This window comes from Apostichopus japonicus, chromosome 16, assembly GCF_037975245.1.
Source record: "Apostichopus japonicus isolate 1M-3 chromosome 16, ASM3797524v1, whole genome shotgun sequence".
In the NCBI taxonomy this organism is placed as follows: domain Eukaryota; kingdom Metazoa; phylum Echinodermata; class Holothuroidea; order Aspidochirotida; family Stichopodidae; genus Apostichopus; species Apostichopus japonicus.
This window is the reverse complement of record NC_092576.1, coordinates 10,518,454-10,541,110: the sequence shown is the minus strand read 5'-3', so window position 1 is coordinate 10,541,110 and position 22,657 is coordinate 10,518,454. Positions and strand designations below refer to the sequence as shown.

Below are 22,657 nucleotides of genomic sequence, written 5' to 3'. Positions count from 1 at the left end.
AATGATGGAATTTATAGAACCATTTTTCATCTAAGTCTCATTAAAGAAATCAAAATTGTTCAAATAGGGTGGCTTCCTCCCCACAACGAATGTCACGAGTATTTCATTTCATTTCATTTCATTTATTTGTTTCCACATTCAAAATATATAACACAAAAATAGAAGAAAATGTATGTGACATGTGGAGGAGGTCTGAGAAAGCCGACGCCCTAACGAGGCAGACCCCCCGTACAAAGACAATAAGAAAAGGGAAAAAATGAACAATGCATGCAATAAAACAAAAGTTGCACACACAAATAAACCATGTCACTGTACTTACATTACATAAGATAACATTACACAATTGAAAGAATTATCATATATGTAATGACAAAAAGAAAAAAGGAAAAGGAAAAATCCAAAAAATATGTAGTACCTTAGCCAACTTAAACTATTCAGTATTTGGATAATAGTAAATTCTTCAGATTTTTAGAAAAGATTGCAAGTGATGGGACATTTTTAACCGTGTTATCAAGATAATTCCATAACTGGGTACCTGAGAAACTGAAAGATTTTTTTTGAATGTTAGAGCGGATACTATACAAATGTAAATTACTCGAGTGTCTTGTAAAATGGTCATGTATGTCTGAGTTTAAGCTAAAGTGTCTGAATAGCAGGGAGGGCAGAAGGTTATTGTTAACTTTATACATGAACATACCTAGTTGAAATCTATGAATGTCAGACAAGGGTAGAATTTTTAAATCTTTAAAGAGGTGCGAAGTGTGAGCTCTATAGTCCGACAGTGTGATTATACGAATAGCTTTTTTTTTCTGAAGCATAAACAAGCGATTAAGGTAAGTGGGATGAGTATTACCCCATACAATATTACAGTAAGATAGGTGCGAGTAGATAAGAGCGTAATGAGAACATTCTTTGGTACAAAATGACTTATTTTGTGCCTCAATCTAAACATTTGAATTCGTACAGACGATAAGGCACGTATGACGTCATGAAAAGTAATATCATTACAGGTGTTAATTATACTGAGCTTTCCTGACACTTATAATGGGTGTAAATTTGGTTTGCAATCTAATTCATATCAAGGAGTCCTGCTACACGCCTGCTCTTTCTTTTATTCAACTTAGTAGTCTACCTTTTAGGTGCGTCTTTCTGTAATTCTTCAACAGATTTGAAGCCTCCAAAAGTCGAAGCTCGTCCAACCAGTCGATAAGTACGTTAACCTTTCGTTCGTTGAGCAGGTCATGACCTTGTAAAGCAGTGAATAATTCTATAGCGTTGGTTATCAGCTCTCTCCTGGCAGGACTTATATCTTCACACAGGAAAGCCAAATCCTGGACATTTTTCTCCCTCAAGACATCGGATACTTTCAGAAGAGTGAGCCTGAACGGCGACGTAGAACTTGATTACGTCATATCGAAGAAAAATTGTCCCTATTACTGCAATTAAACAAAGCAACCCACCATAATGAGTTGCGTGACAAATGAAATGGCACTCTCCAAAAAGTTACAAATAATTCCTATCATTGTCAAGTACTTTGAATGATTTCATTTGATTGATGAAGTTAACTTTTCTCGTGCCTTTCCCGCACGTTTTGTCTGTTTACTTGTTTGTTATATTTCTGTTTAAACAAGGTTAAGGAAGTTAGTTTGTCTGTCTATTAGTTTCTAGAAGCATCGATAATTTACGAAGATAGCTAAAAATTATGTTTTCATATTTTTATTTTTTTAAACAAAGAACAGTAATCTTTAGGTGTGAACGTATAGGATATATACTTGGGTAAGGTTTGAAATTGTTAATTAAAAAACATTACCTGTTAACACGGAATGGAGTCTTCATATAACGTAGATGAGGTTATAGAATATTTGAATATTAAAGATGTTATGGATGTTATGACGACAAAGAAAACCGTTGCAAGCTCAAATTGTGTGTACAAGACTCTCTAAAATTCCAAAAAAAAAGGGGGACGAGATGCAGTTTTGTCCGAAATGCTCAGACCATTTGAACATTAAATTGGATATTAACAACTGTATATCGATTTCCCGGACAATTGAAATGGTTGTACAGCTTGCTACTAATCTGTTAGGTAATATATCACGTAAAGCCACTCTTACCTTGAATGCTGGCTACTTGACAAGTTAAACGACCACTCAGATATGTTTACAGGCTGCGTCCAATTTACGTACACTAAGGCAGTTAGTAGATAGCAGTATACCATTTACGCATGGTATAAGGTGTGGCCATACTACCACAACAAACAGCGTACAGTACTTTGATATGGCATACAGTGAGAGCTATGTGCACCAAAGGAACACACTATATAGACGTGCAAGCGAAGAATGAAGTAGTCACCCTGGCACGCCATATATGTTCATGGGGGTCATGGGGACGGGTGATATCAAATAAGTTTGGAATACGTTAACAACTTAACCACTCATGCGACAAGGTCATATCGTGTTCATTGTTTCCTTTATTTTTTGCAACTCAGTGTTCAAAGCAACTAACAAACATCGTACTTGCACATTGTACTAAATTGCATATAGGCCTATATATATATTTATATATATATATATATATATATATATATATATATATATATATATATATATATATATATATATATATATATATATCATTTGTTGATACCTTAGCTATTTCACTTTTAAGAGACAAACAACTTCAATGATTTACAAGAACATGATTTTTTTTTCTCCAAAGTCAATAAATTTATACATCTCTAAATCCAAAATTTAGTTCTACCCCTTGCACGACGTGTGCCATGATATTATACGGAATACATCTCTACTAATTTTGAAAAACTTACTCTGAAACGTTTTTATATTATTTTATTCTTCCCATTGGAAATTATGTTCTCTGAATGTAATAATCTTATATACCTTGTTAGAGCTCTGCATTAGACATGTTAAATCATGGAATATAATCAATAAGCTGATGTTTAACGATTCTAAGACAGGAGTCCTTCACATTTCTTCTAAATTTATGAACGGTCCCTCATTCCCTAGAATTTCGATTGAGGACACTTCCGTTGATATAACCAGTAACGCAACGAACCTTGGTATATCATCATAGATAGTAACCTCCTAATGGAGGATCATATGAAAACCATCGTCTCCGCTGCCTCCTTTGTCATTTACAAGATTGGAAAACTGAGCAGATATCTCGATAGTAAGTCCACCCAACAACTTGTTCACGCATTTGTAACATCACGTCTAGACTACTGTAACAGTCTCTTTTATGGCATTCCGTCAAGTGAAATATCGAAGTTGCAGCCAGTATAAAATTCTGCCGCCAGATTAGTAACGACGTCCAAGAAGAATGAGCATATAACCCCCATCCTCCGTGAACTGCATATGCTACCAATACAACAACGTATCAATTATAAGATAGCACTGCTCACTTTCAAATCTCTAATTATTTATCTCCTGTCTACATTCGGAACTCATCACCAAATATGAACCAAGTCTTAGTTTACGCTCCTCATCATAACCCTTACTTTGCCATCCTTCTATATCCAAGACCAACTTCTACGGAGAGATCTTTCACAGTAGCTGCCCCAAGGTTTGGAACAGTCTTCCAGGAAATAACCGTTCTTTAACTAATCTTAATCATTTTAAAAGGGATTTGAAAACACATATTTTTAAATGTTTAATATGAACACTTTATACTTGTAATGAAATTTAAATATTTGCTCTTATGTCCTAATTATTCCTTTTTATTCTTTGTATTGCTATTTTTAGTTACCTGTGTGCAATTGTTTTTGTATTGTTTGATATCTTTTAGGTATTTAATTCTGTACAGCGCTCTGAGATTTTATGGGAAAGCGCTTAATAAATTGCACATGCTATTACTATTGTGATTATTATAATGATGATGATGATGATGATGATGATGATGATGATGATGATGATGATGATGATGATGATGATGATGATGATGATGATGATGATGATGATGATGATGATGATGATGATGATGATGATGATGATGATGATTACTATTATTATTATCATTATTATTATCATTACTAATACTATTATTATTAGTTGATAATTTAAAAACAGCCATCTGAACAAAGACAGTCACTTTGCTTATCTACTGGTATATCTAATTAGCTAACTTTAATATTTTTACTCGTAACGTTGCTTGCTTTTTTCATTTATTTTTATTTTTCTGGTGCTTTGAAAGTTGTTCCTAAAGTGCCGTTCTTTAAGACAAAGCTTCCCAGTTAAGTAATTATACATAAAGTAAGATCATGAATTCCTTTACTCTGCACTGCTATTGCTGATTTATTTTTTTCCTATATTTTCTAATGCTTTCAAAGTAGTTCCTTTAATGCCGTTTAGCGGGCAACGTTAGAAGTTATATCCGTTGGTACCTAACTATTTTTAACAATGTAACCACAATATAACCAATTTACATGTAGGGGTTACTTTGTTTCCAAATACATAAGAAAAAAAGAGTAGTTCTCTTCCGTTGACACCCCCGGCTTTCAAAGAATCACATTAATTGTGGAAAGTGTTATTTTGGTTCGTCAACTCGTGTTTATCATTTACGTTAATTATTACATCCAATAGAGTGTTCTGTTGTCCTCCCAACTTTTGCTGTAAAGTAATCGTTTTCCCCAAAAGTTGTAGTCTTGGATCCAGGAATGTTCTCCACATCGATAACAGCTGCCGAACCAATGTGGTCCATAAGGATCAAATGACTTCCTAATCGGAGAGCGTTTATGCTGCTCAAATTTGTCCACTACCTTGCATGCACCTTGTTGGAAAACTGGAAATCTGTCATTAAATGATTGTTGTTGTACTGTTCCGATGTTCCGCCAATCGAAGTACGAGTTATACAAACTCTCGTTTCGACCTACCACCAGGATATAATTTGCTAATTCCTCCATGGATTTGTAATCGTCCGCGTGTATATAAGAATGAGGTGGCATATATTTATCATATTCTTCCTTAGTTCCACCTAGTACGATAGGGACAGACTCCCATGTCTGTAGGGCATTCCAAACCTTCTCAGACAGATATTCGCTACAACAACTATTCTCTAAACTCACATGAAATTTATATTTCTTCAACACACCTTTGGCGATGTCTCTATTTCTCGAGATCGTGGCATTCCCACATACCCCATACATGTCAATAGGAATAAATTTGTTAAGGTCCTTTACAAATTTGGTCCTATCCCATACTAATCCTTCACAGTGTCGCGACGAAACCCAAGAGGCAAATTTTGGCTTTATTTGATACCAATTTATACCTCTGGTGTTTGAACGTGGCTTATCGTGCGGGGTGTACCAACCATAAGCACCATGTATATCAGACGTTGAGTGGAAAGTGAAAGACCAATTATAAGTATTGTATCTGTAGACTTTTGGCGGCAAAAAGTCTGGTATAATAGCAGCAGGCTCCTGTGTTGCTAATATCCATACTTGTCCAGGACTACGATAGTGGTGTAAGGCTTCCCATTCTTCAAGTTCCATTGGTCCAGTAGTAAAAAACACCGCGTCGGCCCCGATTATTCCAGACGCGTTCGTAGTGAAACGAACGGTCACACCAGCCGAATATTGTCTACAGATATAATGGCATGGGAACACAACAAAATGCCACCCTGGTTTCTTCTTAAAAGCAACAAAATCGTATTCCACCTTGACGTTAAAATAAATACTGGACTTTCCTGCATAATATTGAAAATTATTTGCCTGTCGTCTGACAAAGAGAACAACAGGGTGGGTTTTGTCATTTATTAAATCGTATTTCCAGACGGTTAATGCAGTGGTGCACAAAAGAATTACTAAAATGCTTCTTTTTTTTGTTGAAGTGCAACTTATCTATGAATAGTAATGTCGTCTTCATTGATGATGATTTATGCTGATATTTTATCTCCGAAAGGTCTACGGGAACACGTATGAGAAGCTGTGAAAGAGAAGAATATATAATGTTATGTTATGTAATGTGATGTGATGTAACCAGTATACTATTCGAATGTGGCTTGTATGCATAGCGTTACGTTTTCGACCGCCCGGTTGTCATCTAAGGTATTAGTTTATGCTTTGTATATCTAAGTGTTGTAAATGACTTACATTCACAATATATTTCACCCTTAGTCTGTGCCTGTGTAACTACTTAATTAGTTAACTAAAATTCGTTTGCATTTTTATTTCCAAATCGATATTTATCTCATTGCTCCCATTGGGCGGACGAGATATTGTAGTTCCTTTGCTAGTTGGGTCTTATACAGCTATTTCAGTTGCCAGAGCAACAATTGCCATGGTGATAGATACTTTTCCCGAGTAGCTACTCTAGAGGAGGGGGTGGGGGGGGGGAGTCCATGACTGACTGAGGGCCAAATCGTGTCCGTGTGCATGTTGGGGTGTATGTGGGTCCAATTTCTGTCAACAAATCCACTTAATCGGTTTGGCCTATTTTCTTCCAACTAGAGCAGGGGTGGCAACCTTCGGCCCGCGGGCCACATGTAGCCCGCCATTATTTTTTTGCGGCCCGTGAGATGTCTCAAGAAAAACAAAAAAATCAATCTATTTTACATCACAAGAAAACGAGCTAGCTGCTTAGAATTTGTCGGCACTATTGATGCTGTCAGGTAGGCCTATTATCCCCATTAATTATCAACTAAAGTACTGTATTGGCATTATGTTTTTGTGAATACAGATTAAATACACACACCTATTGCTTGAAAGTCTTCGGAATCAAAGGTTTGAAATTAACAGCAGGTCGTTAGTTAGTTGCGGCCCAGTCAATTGTTCACCCCTTATATCTGGTCCATACATTCAAACAGGTTGCCCACCCATGAACTAGACATATTGTAATGAAAGTAGGAATTTGAGAGCAACAACTTATTTAGGATCGTACCAGTTACATTTTGGGATTTCCCCCTCTCTCTCCCCGCTTGTTTTAATGATGCTTAATCGATACTTAAACCCCATCACGATTTAATGCAAGTTATTAGCTTGATAAGCCAAGTTAGCGCCAACCCAAACAATGAAGTAAAAGTTTTGAAGTTACCTATTTCCCAAGTACATTTATCTGACTGAAATATTACATATTAAACATCATGAAACATGCTCGGGCAAAAAGTATTGAGAACCAAATGGAATGATCAATTACTTCCTCGTTATTCTTTTGTAATTAAAAAAGAATGAATTGATCATATTTGCCTTTTTTTTGTCACTACGTTTTTCCTCTGTAAATTGAATGCTCTGCGGTCAGAACAGACTGTTATATTATAAGATGAAAAGACCACCCACTTTGATAACTATATGGCTGACTACCTTGCTACATAGCTGAAAACACCTTTACCCCTAAACAGGACCACCAAATCACCATCTGCCAATCAAGCAATTATTGATATCATATTGGATGCAGGAAATGACAAAATATTATCATAACATTATACCATCAACAAAATCAAGTTAAAATTGACAGACTTTATAGATATATAATCTAACCACACTTGTTAAAATACAGTGAACTTACCACGAATCTGTCAACCTAGCGATTGGCAGGATGGATTCACACTGGAAGGAATGGGGGGGGGGGGGTTTGTAATATCCACATTTTTCTTCTAACCAGACTTTGTCATCTTTATGACTTGGGGAAAGACCAGGGAATACTTTATACAGCGTCCTCAAAATATGAGGAAATTGCTATAAGACATGAATAAATTCCTATACAAATTGTATATAAAAAAGGTTTACATATATATGCAGTTTTGTATGAAGAAGGAACCATAGCATTTACTACAATGTACAGAAGGTTACATACAGTAATTGGTGACATCCAATTAACAACACTTTATTTGGTGCCATACTTTAAGATATAAATATTGTCTTTCGAAGTTTGAATTATGATGTATTTATGAATATATGTTATTGTGTAGCGCCCAGGAAATGTTGAGGAAAAAAAAAGTCAAATTTGGAGCGCAATTTTCAAGTATCTGTCCTGACCTCTACTCTCAAAATTATATTTTCATACTTGGTGACAGCACTATTTACTACTAAACAAATTAATATACATGTGTGTGTGTTTAAACTATTAAATGCATTGAAGACTCGCCCAAACCGCGTGTGGCAATCTGAAAAAGTTAACTTTCCATTGCTTGCAAGTGAAGTTTTCTGCTTGTCGCTACAAAATGCAGACTGTAATGAAATGTGATACCATGTTATCTTTTATCTAGACCTGAGATGTCCATCGCTGCTATGTACACTGTGTTGTGGGTATTGGCCGTAGCTGTATGTATTGACCGTACACTAGTGTCTAATTACCGACGGTAGCAAGCTGTGTGTGTATTTTCTGGGATAGATGGTGGTGTCTAACACTTCTGTTACACCTCATTCGAAACTTGGTCAGATTACCGGCATGAGACGTTTTTTTTTGTGCGCGAGTCTTTACACCCTTTAAGAAAACTTTACCGCTGAGATCATCAACCCACTTTGTATTTTCACCACCAATGACTCAGGTATAAACTATTAAAAAACATATAGCCTATAATAAAAAAAAACAGTAGTATGAGTAGAGAAACAAAAGGGCAATTATTGAGCAATGACATTTCAAAGTTGACAAAATGGCTTACTGTCTACACGACTTGGAACCCTGATAAGTATCTCACAAACAGCTCTAGCATGCATGAGTTTCAATAGATATATTTGTGTGTAGTCGTTCATTACAAAGATGTTTTATATAAAAGTTATGAGCTTGGAGAGATGGTTGGATTGCTACTCTTTAAATAGGCTTTGAACACTTGCTTCTTTGTGATACTGTTTTATGGTGCATTGAAGGACTAATAAAAACTAAGTCTAAGTGGTATAGAAAATGAAATCACTTGCTCCTTGATCAGGCTACATACTTGAACCTCTGAAACTACAGCTTTCAGCTCAGGTTTCTCGTATACACAGTATGTCAATGTGCAAGGTTTATTAAATTGCATAACTATACACAATACGTGTTATTGATAGTTATGTGTGATTGATAAACAAGCTCTGTCAAAATAAAAATAAAAGAAGGGCGGGGCTGGGGAGGGGTGTTACAATATTGCTTGCTCCCTTCTAAAGATTATCCAATTCTATAAGGAATTATAGAATTAAGCAAATTTCTATCAAATTCCTCCACATGGACAAACAAACTGTCGAAAATAAGAATTGTTTTCCCAACAAAAGTAAAACTACAATGGAAATCATCAGAGATACGGTAGCCATACAATATGACGGACTCAGTCTCTAGACGTTACTTGCTTATATGTATAAATATATCTTTTACTTTACAGCTTACCGATTCAACTTAGCAAAAGGTCTAGGCTTGAGCTCCGACTGTTGGGGCTGACTGTCGCCTTTATTTGTGTTTTTTTTTTTTCTACAAAATGAACCAACTATACTGTTGATACAATGTATTGTACAGAACATTGAACTAGTTTGTCTCAGATCTGTACTGAGAAGTATGAGAATGAAGGGATTCAATTGTACACTTCATTATATAGTTAACTGCGCACAGTTCACATCATGTAACAAGACTGAAAATATAAACCTTTTATCATGATTAAACCTGATAGTCCCTTCACAAGTTTCCTGTTGTACAATTAATAAAACAAGAGCATCAATGATGCAGTATCTCAATACTGGAAGTTTTAATTTTGATTCCTAATTTCAAATCTTTGCTCTTCTCTACAATTATCAATATCAATCATGGTACAACAAATATATAACTTGCATTTTTGCTACTTTGCCACGAATAGTCTCTGCAGGTTACACTTTATCCTGCTAGTCTTGCCTTTAGCACTCATTGCCTGTTAGTCGAAAGAACGACGTTGCAGGGTTTAGTAATGTCATAGAATATTTAAGAACTTGTTTTTCATGTGGTATCCTTCATCTTAGGTCAGTCTCTGTTGGACTTTTTGGTCATATAGTTTGATGTCAATGACAACAGCCAAATTAGAAGAGGCGAACAACTCGACCATATTCTTGATGCCTGCCTTGAGAGCTACAGTAGGCCTATTGACCTACTTTATGTTACTGTAGACTGTAGTGGTGACTACCATCAAAACTGTGTCCACTTCTAGATATCAAAACAACCCACGTTTTTCCATCTCAATTTTTCGGACATGAAGATTTCATGGATTTATGACTTGGAAAAAATAATGTAAAAGAAGATTACAAGTTTTTATATGCAAGTGATGGGTGGCCTCCTCTTCCCCTAATAGCCACCTCAGTTCCTCTCCATTTTGTTATTTTATTTTAATTCTTTGTACATTTGATGTCAAACATTACAGGTTCAAAAGAAAGCTAAACATACTTCTTATAACCTTATACATCTTAGGCCTATATCCTTATAAATAAAACATAACCTTATACAATTTTTATAGTCTTATCAAAGTTGTGATGCTATGGCCGGCTCCTCTTTTATACGTACCCATCAAACAAACTTACCCTGGTCCTTCCTAGGAAAAGCTGTCTGAACACCAGTACAATGCTAATGTGGCTATCACTGAAAGCCTAATAGGCCTAGTGGCCTATATATATATATATATTTAAATTGCACTAGGCCTACAGTAAGTAGCCTTCAGAAATACAAGAATGTGTATACGTAATTATACAAAATACATGAAGGGCAATCAAACAAACTTATCATGGCCCTTGCTCTGAAAAGCTACCTGAACACCATTATAGTGTTCAACCGATTATGCATAACAGAAAATACCGATTACTGATTATTTTTTTCATAATCGTACCGATTCCGATTATTTGAAAATGAGAAAATATCCCGTTTATACGAAATCGGCAATAAAGTTTGACAGAAACAATTATTGTTGTGATTTTCCCCAGTTTCCTTTTGCTTCGTTGTTATACATTTAAATTTCCAAAATACGGAGATATGACATCCTACCTAGTCAGCACTGTGCTAAGCGAATGGCCTAACCACCTCGACGTGAATGTCACCTGTTAATGGCTTGAAATGGGCTACGAATAGTTACTCAAAATATCCATCTCAAAAAGTATCTCAGACAAACCATCCATCTGCAATCTTTATCAAAGTGTAAATTTTAATGACATATTGCCTTCATTCCGACATTATTTTGTACTTATTTTCAGTATTATACCGTTTATGAACAAATAGAAATGTTACGAACTTGAAGTTAAACATACCTATTCGTTACCTATATAACTCCATTCAGGTTCAATTAGAATGTGTAAGCTTAGGCCAATCAAACTGAAAAGCAAATTGTACCATCGTAACTTGTTTAAAATTACTCTAAAATGTAATACCAGATTGATGGAAAGAAATAATAACAACTAGAAACTACTCCAATATAAAATATAACATTCCTTCTATAAGACATATCACTTACATTACCTTCCAAACAAATGCCGATTTCCAGCAAATTGAAAGTTGTAAACTAAGCTACGCATTTTTTTTTTTTTTTTTTTTGCAAACCGATGGTTAGGCTACATTTCCCATTGACTTAGTGTGGTTGTTAGGCTAACATGTGCAGTTTCCGTTGATATTTTTAGTTTTTATTTGCGACACAACTAGAGCGAATAAACAGATGTCAAGTTTAGATTTCCATGCAGTTGATTTAGTGTGAAGTAAGGCTACTATGTGGTCGGAGATTTGTGAGGATTTTAGGCTATTTTCGCTGGTACTGCAGGCCGTAATTTACCACGGGAAGTTCCCGGTGATTGTGCGCGACCCTCTCGCACTGCTTCAAATTTTGATGCGGGGTGAGAAAACTGTTTGCGCGATTCGCGATGCAACTGCAATTCCTAGCTAAAGCAAACGCATGTCACAATTAATTTGACACAGACACCGGATATAAAGAGGGCGATTTTTTTATATTTCATTTTTCTTTTTCGCACTCGTAATTGTGCTTTAGGAGGGCTTTTTAGCACTTGCGAGGGCGAATCGCCCGTTGCCCCCGCTTATTTCCTACCCTGTCCAGCACATTCCTGAATTCGCGAAATTGCTATTGCTGCTATGCTTACTGTGCCAAGAAATATGCAGCCAATAACCACGAAGGAAGCAAAATCGGCGACCCTGGCAGCCTAATTTGATGAAAGTATACACTGTGAAAGACGTATAGGGGGTGCCTTTTTTTTTAATATTTCGTAGTAAAAGAACAAACCTAATTCATCAGTTGATATTTTCAACTTCCATATGTTTTTGAATAATGATATTTTCACCTTCCATATGTTTTTGAATAATCGGTATGACATAACTGGTATTCCACGTAATTTTTACCGATTCCGATTATGTACCGATTATGCAATATTCGTACCGATTCCGATTCCGATTAGGTTAATCGGTTGAACACTACACCAGTACTATCCTTAAATGGATGTTACGTAGAATTCAGCAGTACAGAATGTAATTAGCATGCAATACACTAACACCTCGCGTACCTAACTACAGAACAGAAAATATGTTCGCGAGGGTAGCCATTTTCGTATATCTAACATGTAGCTGTTATGAGTCATAGCAAATCTGCGACAAAACAGACTTGGGGGCGGGGCTTAATCATCAAAAACGGACCTTTTTACTAAAAGTAGGGGCGGCAGCTCAGTGTTGTTTTAAGAAAGAAAAATCAGTTTTAAGAAAGAAAAATCATTTAAACATCAAATAAAGCAAATAAAAGCCATTAAATGTCATATACATGTAGTAAAATTCTTATTAATACCTACCTGTAAACAACAAATGGAAGTTTAAAATTTTAATAAAATATATAATACATAGGACCCTATCTTAGACGATACCACTGTTGAAAGACAGTTCTATTCTATTCTCTTTCATAAAACATAAGTTTTGGAGCGTGTGCAAAACAGGTCTGTCAAAGTGTGTTTTCAGTCCAAATTGGCCCGATTTGGACATAAATCGGTGAAAAAGTCACAGAATGAGATACAATTCTGGAATAAAAAATAGTAACTTTTGTTGGTCTATATGATATATTCTTGCTCTGGAAATTCCAGAGAAAAAGAACTTTGTTTGAAGACGCTGAAAAATTTTTAAGAGAAGAGAAAGTCCCACTTACTGTTATAATATCTCTATACATGTAATGTATTGAGATAAAAAAAACTGATTACCGACCTCATTGATTACCGACCTCATTAAAATTCCAAGTACATGCTTGTACATGGCTCAAGTTCAATATATATTGCTTATCAAGGCCAACAAAAGGTGATATTATTTAAACGGTTGGGCCTATTTTCTTCAATAGTCTCCTGAAACGTAAGATACTACTGTGATGCTTTTTGAGAAATTTTAATAAGTGTATTTTTGAATACATACGACAGTACGATTGGTAGAAATAGTAAGATCTGGATATATTATAATTTTGCATAGATTAACTATGTGTTTCGTCTGTTATATCTCTTCGGACATTTGGTACAGAGTTGTACGTCTAAAGCACAAACTAACTTGTGTGTTAGGAAGAATATCTGTTTCTCATATCTCTCCTAACAAGTTAAAATTGAAACGAATTCAATTCAGACAAAAACAGATGGGACTTCCAGTGAATTGTGTAAACAATGTCTTGCTAACAAGTAAAGTACGTTTTCCTTTGTATATCAGTTTTAGCATTCTATTAAAGTTATTAAAGCTTCAATCACCACCTCGGCCGTCCCTGTTTGTTTTCTCAGCAGGGAACGCTTTCATGCATGGTACAAACGACCCCTACAGCTAATATGCATCATTGTTAGTCTGGAATACAACACTTTTGTGTATCGACCATCTATACATGGAGTGTAATCAGATAATAGGACTGGTTATGGAGCTTGTAATTATTAACGGTTGATCGAGCAGACAAACGAGAACAAAAATTCAGTTATAGAACTTTGTCTTATGTGTTTTACAAAAATCGTTAAACATGTAAAAAGAATCCATTCCCACTACGAATAGACTGTTTTGTAGTTGATATGTGTAAAGCGAGTTGCTGTCGAATCACGCGAACTGCTTAAATACGGACATGAAAACTGTTCCATTAGCTGAACCAACCATGTTTTGGTTTTTCCAGAACCTCTCGAAGCCTGATTTAGATAATTTTAGATGGACACGTCTATATATATATATATATATATATATATTTTATATATATATATATATATATATATATATATATTATATATATTATACTTGCATTACGGTGTGGGTAGCATGTAATATCAGCTTGGAATAAGATTCAAAACCCACCTAAAATATCCACAAATGAATCCTGAATACAAATTTGGCACGTAAGTCATTTATTAGTCTATGTTAGAACCGATGACGTCATATCCAATCGAATTTATCCTTTCTCACATTCACACCTGTTACATTTGACGTTGATCATGTTATTAAGGATCACAGTACTATTCTCTACCTAGAGATTAAATGATATGAAATCAGTAAAACATATTTTTTCTAGGCAGTACAGATGTTCTTTGAATGAAGGATTTTATCATACATTTAACGTACATGTTTCAGTTGGTTGTGACATTATGATAAGAAAATAGACCATGGCCACAACAGGTATCAAAATATAAACAAATAGAATTGTAGTCTACATCAACATAGGGAAAAATCACTGCATAAATGTTAGTCATTTAATAATAAATCAATAGATATAATTCGATTATCTCATCCTTTAACATTACGTATAATCTATCTATCTATCTATCTATCTATCTATCTATCTATCTATCTATCTATCTATCTATCTATCTATCTATCTATCTATCTATCTATCTATCTATCTATCTATCTATCTATCTATCTATCTATCTATCTATCTATCTATCTATCTATCTATCTATCTATCTATCTATCTATCTATCTATCTATCTATCTATCTATCTATCTATCTATCTATCTATCTATCTATCTATCTATCTATCTATCTATCTATCTATCTATCTATCTATCTATCTATCTATCTATCTATCTATCTATCTATCTATCTATCTATCTATCTATCTATCTATCTATCTATCTATCTATCTATCTATCTATCTATCTATCTATCTATCTATCTATCTATCTATCTATCTATCTATCTATCTATCTATCTATCTATCTATCTATCTATCTATCTATCTATCTATCTATCTATCTATCTATCTATCTATCTATCTATCTATCTATCTATCTATCTATCTATCTATCTATCTATCTATCTATCTATCTATCTATCTATCTATCTATCTATCTATCTATCTATCTATCTATCTATCTATCTATCTATCTATCTATCTATCTATCTATCTATCTATCTATCTATCTATCTATCTATCTATCTATCTATCTATCTATCTATCTATCTATCTATCTATCTATCTATCTATCTATCTATCTATCTATCTATCTATATATCTATCTATCTATCTATCTATCTATCTATCTATCTATCTATCTATCTATCTATCTATCTATCTATCTATCTATCTATCTATCTATCTATCTATCTATCTATCTATCTATCTATCTATCTATCTGTCTATCTGTCTATCTGTCTATCTGTCTATCTGTCTATCTGTCTATCTGTCTATCTGTCTATCTGTCTATCTGTCTATCTGTCTATCTGTCTATCTATCTGTCTATCTGTCTATCTGTCTATCTGTCTATCTGTCTATCTGTCTATCTGTCTATCTGTCTATCTGTCTATCTGTCTATCTGTCTATCTGTCCGTCTGTCTGTCCGTCCGTCTGTCCGTCTGTCTGTCTGTCTGTCTGTCTGTCTGTCTGTCTATCTATCTATGAATATGAATTGTCAATTGTCAACAACTCTGTAACTGGACGGCATACATTAATCTTGGAGTGACTCGAACTCGGAACCTTATTATTGAAAAGCAACGGCGTTTACCGCTGAGACAACACTCCCTTCATTACAGTGATATTTACCTACCGTTACTGCTAGTAGCTGACTAGTAACACTTCTTTTCAAGTAGTGCAGGATAGTTCCAAATTTAAATTATTGCAATCACTTTTTTTCTGGTAAATTGCAGCCTAGTTAAACCTGGTTGTACAATGTGCGATATTTGGAGGTTATTATAATCCGAATGAACAAATAGTGAACATACATGAACAAACATAAACACACGTGAACGTCTACGTGTTAAGATATGAGCTATACAACGACAAAATCAACATGAGTCATTGGAAAATTAGATTCTGTAAAAGGATGACGTCATCCGACAACCTTGTCTCGTCTGTAACGGTAGAAAATTATTAATGTTGGTTACATTATGTTATTTCTTATGGTAAGGCTGACATACACGAGTGAAGGAGTAAGAGGAGCAGAAGGTGGAGAGGGGAGAAAAGGAGGGGTGTAACAAGTTATCTCCGTCTTTCGGAAAGTAAATCTTAGAAGCTCACTGCTCATCAGATTACTGTGAACTGACATATTGGTCGATACGTGATACATACAGATTGTATATCTACCACACTATGATGTGAAACAATGTCGACAATGGACATAAACAACATGTGTTTGCAGGGAGAGGGGTTTTAGTTTCACTCTTGTTAATGAAAACCGAAACACAGAATATCCGCTTATTCATTATGCGTGATCACGTTTACACTATATTTTCCTCGACGGAACGTGTTTGATTAATTAAGAGAAGGAATCCTATATAACACACTCTTGTTAAGCTTTGATGTGAACATCGCATATCGATGCAATTAATGTTAGTTAATATTAATGACTATCATTCAATTTTGAAAATGAACGACGCCATTTGGTAATCAAATTTGAATATCAATGAGGTCACATTCATTGTATTCACAGCCTTCAGCTTTTGTTCTTTGTGAAGTATTTTGTAAGGAATGTTGTTAACGTGATTTATTCCCCTGTCGCAACAATCATAGTTAAAAATAGATTTTGGGAAAACGTAGAATGAGAATTTAACAGTTCATTTAAATCCCGTTCAAGAGATCAAGATCACTTAGTAAACACCTTCGTATTCGTGGTATCTGTTTGTAAATCTATGACAGTACATTTTAGAAGGTCGGAAAACAGTGTATTTGTTCGAATGTTCGACAAATGAAGGGGAGTTGCCTGATATATATATATATATATATATATATATATATATATATATATTTAACAGTAGTCTGTTTATCACAGGTAAGAACAAAATGGCAAATAAAAGCGTCCTAAGCAGATCTAAACATATAAGTTTATCTTTCTGGTGATAACACGCATCATTTACAACACGCTTCATCCTATTTTTTGAAATTTTTCATCCATCATGTCATCATGTGTTACCCCCCACCCCCACCCCTAAGAAAAAAATGGGAAACGTGGTTGTTATCCACATTTTTTAGGTAACACAATGTGATTGTAACAACCATAAAATGCTCGAACCTACATTTTTAAGGTAACACAGTGTGATTATAACAATCATAAAATGCTCGTACCAGTTCCGCGAAAATGTTGAGATCATCGTAAATTTCTGCACCAATGATTCCATGTGGATCTGGTTTGGCTATTGCGCAATGTAAATACAATAAAAAAAACCAGTTAAGTGTGTCGTTGAATATTTCACTTACCAAGGGCGTGCTAACAACTAACAAACGCAACAATGCTGAACATACACACCCTGCGCGTAGACCTAAATCCATGTTCCGTGACAAACTGAAGGTAAACAATATATTTTTTTGTACTAGTCTGTTTCAGCTATTGGGTTACAAAGTATTGGATGTGAAATATATTGTTACCGCTCTGGCGCAGTGACGAATGTGACAAAAGTAGGTTTTGAGAAAACGCGCTGTAAAGATTTTAACCTTTTGAATTTATTAATTCCTAATTAAAAAAATATCTTTTTTACCGACAGTTGTCAATATATGAGATATAACACATGGAACTTTGAGTTTTCATATTTGTTGCTGATCGAAACATTTCTTATAAAAGTAGTAATTTTAGTGTAAACATATATGTCGTTATGTCATGTCATTTTTCAATGAATTTGAGACATTAGTCACTATGCTAGAACTACATTTTGAAGTGTCTTCCTGTCAAAGTCTATATGGTATTCGTCACTTTAGTGTGTAGTAGCCATAGGGTACATCGTGAATTTTTACTGCCTCATGGGGAAATGTGTGGTGGAGGAGGTTGATTAGGGTGGAATAACCTTAGCATAGATGAATATAATCAAAGAGGTGGTACATTGGTCTTATTTTTTTTTTATTAATTTGCATGGGAGATACGCAGATATCAGCAATATGTTTTAGTATATTTTTCTTGGGTGGATCGATGGGGTCGGATAGGGTGAGGGAAGGGAGTAGATAAGGCAAGGAGAGCCGGCTGCTGAAAGGGGTGGTATATTGGTCTAATTAACTTCCAAATAACGTCCACGGTTTGTGACAATGTATAAAATAGACCAGGAATTTGTATGGGTTATACGCGGATATAAGTGTTTTAGTATGTTTTTCTTGGGTGACATGGATTGAATTGAATATTGGGAGGGGAGGGGTACGGAGGGCAAGGAGAGCCGACTGCTGAAAGGGGTAGTACATTGGTCTTATATATTTTAAAATGAACTCCCAATATTGTCTACAGAATACAAAATAGACAATGGATTTGCATGGGTAATGCACATAAATCAACATACGTGTTTTAGTATGTTCTTCTTGAGTGGCATGGAAGGGGTTGGATATGGTGAGGGGAGAGGGGTTAGGGGAGGATGGAGATGGTAGAGGGGGCAAGAAGAGCCGGTTGCTGACAAGTAGATGAAGAAGTTGAAAAACATGGATTTAATTTAGAATGCATGTTGTTCGTGTTAATTTAACGTCGTTGGGACTTCAGTTAGTCCTATACTTAAAACAACTATCCCCTTAGTTATGAAATTAGTTATGGTAATGTCAAATTAATTTCCGTGCTAAATCAAAAACAATTTCATTGCTTAGATTTATGAAAAAGCACAACGTGCAACTTTCTATTCCGTTTTGAGGAAAATGTGAACATATACAGTTGCAAAATAATAGTTCCAGTGGTGCAATCTGATAAAGTCGGAACTCTTATGAAGCACACAGACTAAGAAAAGTTGTATGCAAAGTCTTCATTTTCAAGTTAGTGTAATGTAAAATGTATCTGACAAAAATTTATAAGTAACCTTCAAACGTTTTGGAAGCTTTTGCACTATACTATCCCTTTAAACGGATTGTGAAATCATTCTTACGCTCACAGGTATCTCACCTCACATTTATTACCACATCTCTGCATCTTCTTCCTGCACTAGCTCTGAAACCGGCAGAAGGCTCCAAAGGGGACGACAAGGGTAAATGCTGCTCCAGTTAAAGAGTCTTTCATCCGTCTCTGGTAAGAGAGGCCCGTGCCTTGGGAAATGCTGCTACTTAATGAAATAATCTGTCAACATCTTTTACAAGTTTCTACCAAGTTAGGTGTAAAGTAGATGCAGGGTTTGTCCCGTACATAGGTATCGAGGAAAAAAAAACACATTTTTTTAGCTTTTTTTTTATTTTTTATTTTTATCAAACCATAATACATTTTATTTTTATTTTGTTTATTTTTTTAACCATGATTTTTGACCAACTTATGTATCAAACACAGTATATATTTACGAGAAGCATAGTGGTTGCCCAGGGGACAGTCTGCAGTGCGTTTTGAAGGATTCCACATGGAATAGTCACTTCTTAATATCCAATCCAACTTCGTCTGAATCCTCTAATTGAAAGTATGAAACAACTATGCTCTGTTTCCAAGTTGTACCATATTACGTGGCTCCTTCTTAATATTTATTTATTATTATTATTATTATTTATTTTATTTTATTTTATTTTTATTTTATTTATTTATTCTTTCCCAGTATAAATATAAAATTTATAAATAGGAGCTAGAAATACACGAGGGAATACAAAGGTTTTTTCTCTACTATGTAGAGGCTGAAATGTCATGAAATTATAAGTCAGGAAACACCGTTGAATGTCGCACAAACACTAACGTATAGTTTTTTCATTTAACTGAGTAAAATGTCTTCGCAATAACAGAAAAAAATCATGATAATCATCTACAAAATAGAAACACTACGAAGATGGAAATGCTCTGCTTAATATTATTGAAGTCCTTAGTTAATTCATTGCATTGTATATCGTCTTTAATCGTCGACAATTTTTTCTCTCCCTTTATTATTGTTGTCATCGTGGTATAATGCGATTATATTAAGAATATGAGGTATCTCTTTTCCGTTAACATTTACCTTTCGTAATGAACGAGGAGAATGATAAACAAAGAAAGTTGAAAAATTAAATAAAAAAGTAAAAACATCTTTATGGATTGTTACCATTTAAGTCATCTTATTTGTGAATCGGAAGCATCCTCCCTACATGTTAACGTATCTTATTGGAATATTCATTCAACTGTATCTTACTATATAATGTATAAGGATCGATGAAGCAGGTGGGTAAAGTGGAGGATAGTAGTGTATAGACCCATACCGGGGCACAAGGGGGACCCGATATAGGACGTCAAGTGGGACCGGAACTAGGGCAAAATGGACAGTGGGGACCGGAACTAGGGCAAAATGGACAGTGGGGACCGGAACTAGGGCAAAATGGACATTGGGGACCGGAACTAGGGCAAAATGGACAGTGGGGACCGGAACTAGGGCAAAATGGACAGTGGGGACCGGAACTAGGGCAAAATGGTCATTGGGGACCCGAACTAGGGCAAAATGGACATTGGGGACCGGAACTAGGGCAAAATGGACATTGGGGACCCGAACCAGGGCAAAATGGACAGTGGGGACCCAAACTAGGGCATTTCTGGAAAATGAGAACAAAAGCGATGTGTTGTACAGTTTTTTTTTATTCGAGTGCATCACAGCATATCTTCACATCAAACAAGAAAATATATTGAACAAAAGGATAAGTCAATAGTGGCTTTAGTGACAATAACAATAGCGACTCGTCCGTTAGGTAGGATATTGATTTCTGTTTGAGGCAAACAATTACTAACCCCTAAGATCATCGTCCGTTAGCTATTTTCGCGCTCAGTACACAATGAAACTCAATGTTCTCCTTTTGGGTCTTAACCGTTCCTTTAGGATATATTTTGTGTGGTACAGTAATGTAGCGAGGGGACGAATTTTACAAAAAATTTAGTACACAATTATATACAAACACACTAGCTACATATGAGAAAAACACTGTATTGAATATTGAAAGGTATCCAACATCAGCACGACACTTTTCTAAACTCGTTAAAGTCAAAATAGATTTACCTAAAAGTTTCACTTGATCTGAAACGTTAGCACCGAACAGTTCATGAAACGTCACTTTGTAAATAATAAAATTAAAAAAAGATAAAAGATGCATCGCTAAACACATTTCATAAAATGTATGTCAATTTAAGTAAACACTTCATTTAAAATAAATAAACACATAAAATCATGCATGATTATGTTTAGAACAACAACTTGGTAAGCACATGAAATAGTGAACATTGAAATGATCAATCGTTAAAGATATGGATTGATAAAATAATATACATCTTGGTCATTACGGTGAACGTCATCGGTAAACCTTCCAACGATATCCGCCATACGTTGTCCACGGTTGTTATTTCTTTCTTCAGATCGATCGTATAGTCACCCACGTCTCTCTGACAACTTACACATCGTTGTCACCGTCCTCCTCATCATCATTTTCGTATTTGTTCTTCAGTCCATGATGTAATATCTTAGACATTTCCTTATTGAGTTCGAGCAAGTGCATCCAAGTCTCCACAGCATCATACGTGCGTTCACCATCCTCGTCATCGTGATCGGCACCACCATCATCCTCACTGCTACTACTGCCAGTACCGTCTGATGTTTCAATCGGCTCATCCGAACTATTTTGTTCATTACTTCCCTCAGTATCCACCAGGTCATCGTCCTCTTCACTGCGGTCATCGGTCGAATCACTTTCACGATGTTTGCATTTCACGCCGACACGACGCGTATTCACATAACGATCTCTATTTCCATTCACACTGTCATCCTCGCTTTTAGTTACCATCGCCGCCTTTTGATTACTAGGGTGAATGATGGATTCGTGTCGACGAAGATTGAACTGACGGTTAAATCCTTTATTGCATATTTTACAACGAAATCTCATCTTGAGGGTGTGTACTCTTTTGTGTCATTCGACGCAATGAGAGCTATTAAACAAAAATGTGAATGATATACTTTTTGAATATATCAATATGAGCACATGCTCAATTGCTCATCTAAACGACTCTTTTTTGCTCACGGTGTGCTCTTTTGCTCTTTGAGTCACTCCTTTTGTGCTCGCGTGCTCATCACATGAACCACATCATGCGTTTTTGTTTTGTTGCTAATTCTAATATGAGCACATGCTCAATTGCTCATCTAAACGACTCTTTTTTGCTCACGGTGTGCTCTTTTGCTCTTTGAGTCACTCCTTTTATGCTCGCGCGCTCATCACATGAACTACATCATGCGTTTTTGTTTTGTTGCTAATTCTAATATGAGCACATGCTCAATTGCTCATCTAAACGACTCTTTTTTGCTCACGGTGTGCTCTTTTGCTCTTTGAGTCACTCCTTTTGTGCTCGCGTGCTCATCACATGAACCACATCATGCGTTTTTGTTTTGTTGCTAATTCTAATATGAGCACATGCTCAATTGCTCATCTAAACGACTC

General features: G+C 35.4%; 2 protein-coding genes across 4 annotated transcripts in view; both read right to left on the bottom strand.

Moving 5' to 3' along the window:
• The window catches only part of LOC139983820 (uncharacterized), a 10,467-nt gene extending 8,102 nt beyond the window's left edge, over positions 1-2,365 (bottom strand). For both annotated transcript variants that reach the window (XM_071997632.1, XM_071997633.1), the window contains exons 1-2: positions 2,112-2,365; positions 1,133-1,436 (exon numbers count right to left, since the gene is read on the bottom strand). The gene's annotated coding sequence lies outside the window, so the exon portion shown is untranslated. The remainder of the gene's footprint in view (positions 1-1,132; positions 1,437-2,111) is intronic.
• A 287-nt stretch (positions 2,366-2,652) lies between these two features.
• Positions 2,653-16,221, bottom strand: LOC139982852 (4-galactosyl-N-acetylglucosaminide 3-alpha-L-fucosyltransferase 9-like). Of its 2 annotated transcripts, none has more exons than XM_071995977.1 (2): positions 15,893-16,221; positions 2,653-5,933 (listed from the first exon to the last, which is right to left on the bottom strand). In XM_071995977.1, the coding sequence occupies exon 2, from the start codon at positions 5,498-5,500 to the stop codon at positions 4,580-4,582; it is 921 nt and encodes a 306-aa protein (XP_071852078.1). In that variant the 5' UTR covers positions 5,501-5,933; positions 15,893-16,221; the 3' UTR covers positions 2,653-4,579. The 2 variants fall into 2 exon arrangements, with proteins under 2 accessions (XP_071852078.1, XP_071852077.1); XM_071995976.1 differs by having other exon boundaries at positions 15,897-16,221.
• Positions 16,222-22,657: the final 6,436 nt, after the last annotated feature.

Bases quoted from the DNA above. Each gene is read 5' to 3' on its own strand.
- LOC139982852 (XM_071995977.1), bottom strand. From the start codon at position 5,500: ATGGAACTTGAAGAATGGGAAGCCTTACACCACTATCGTAGTCCTGGA.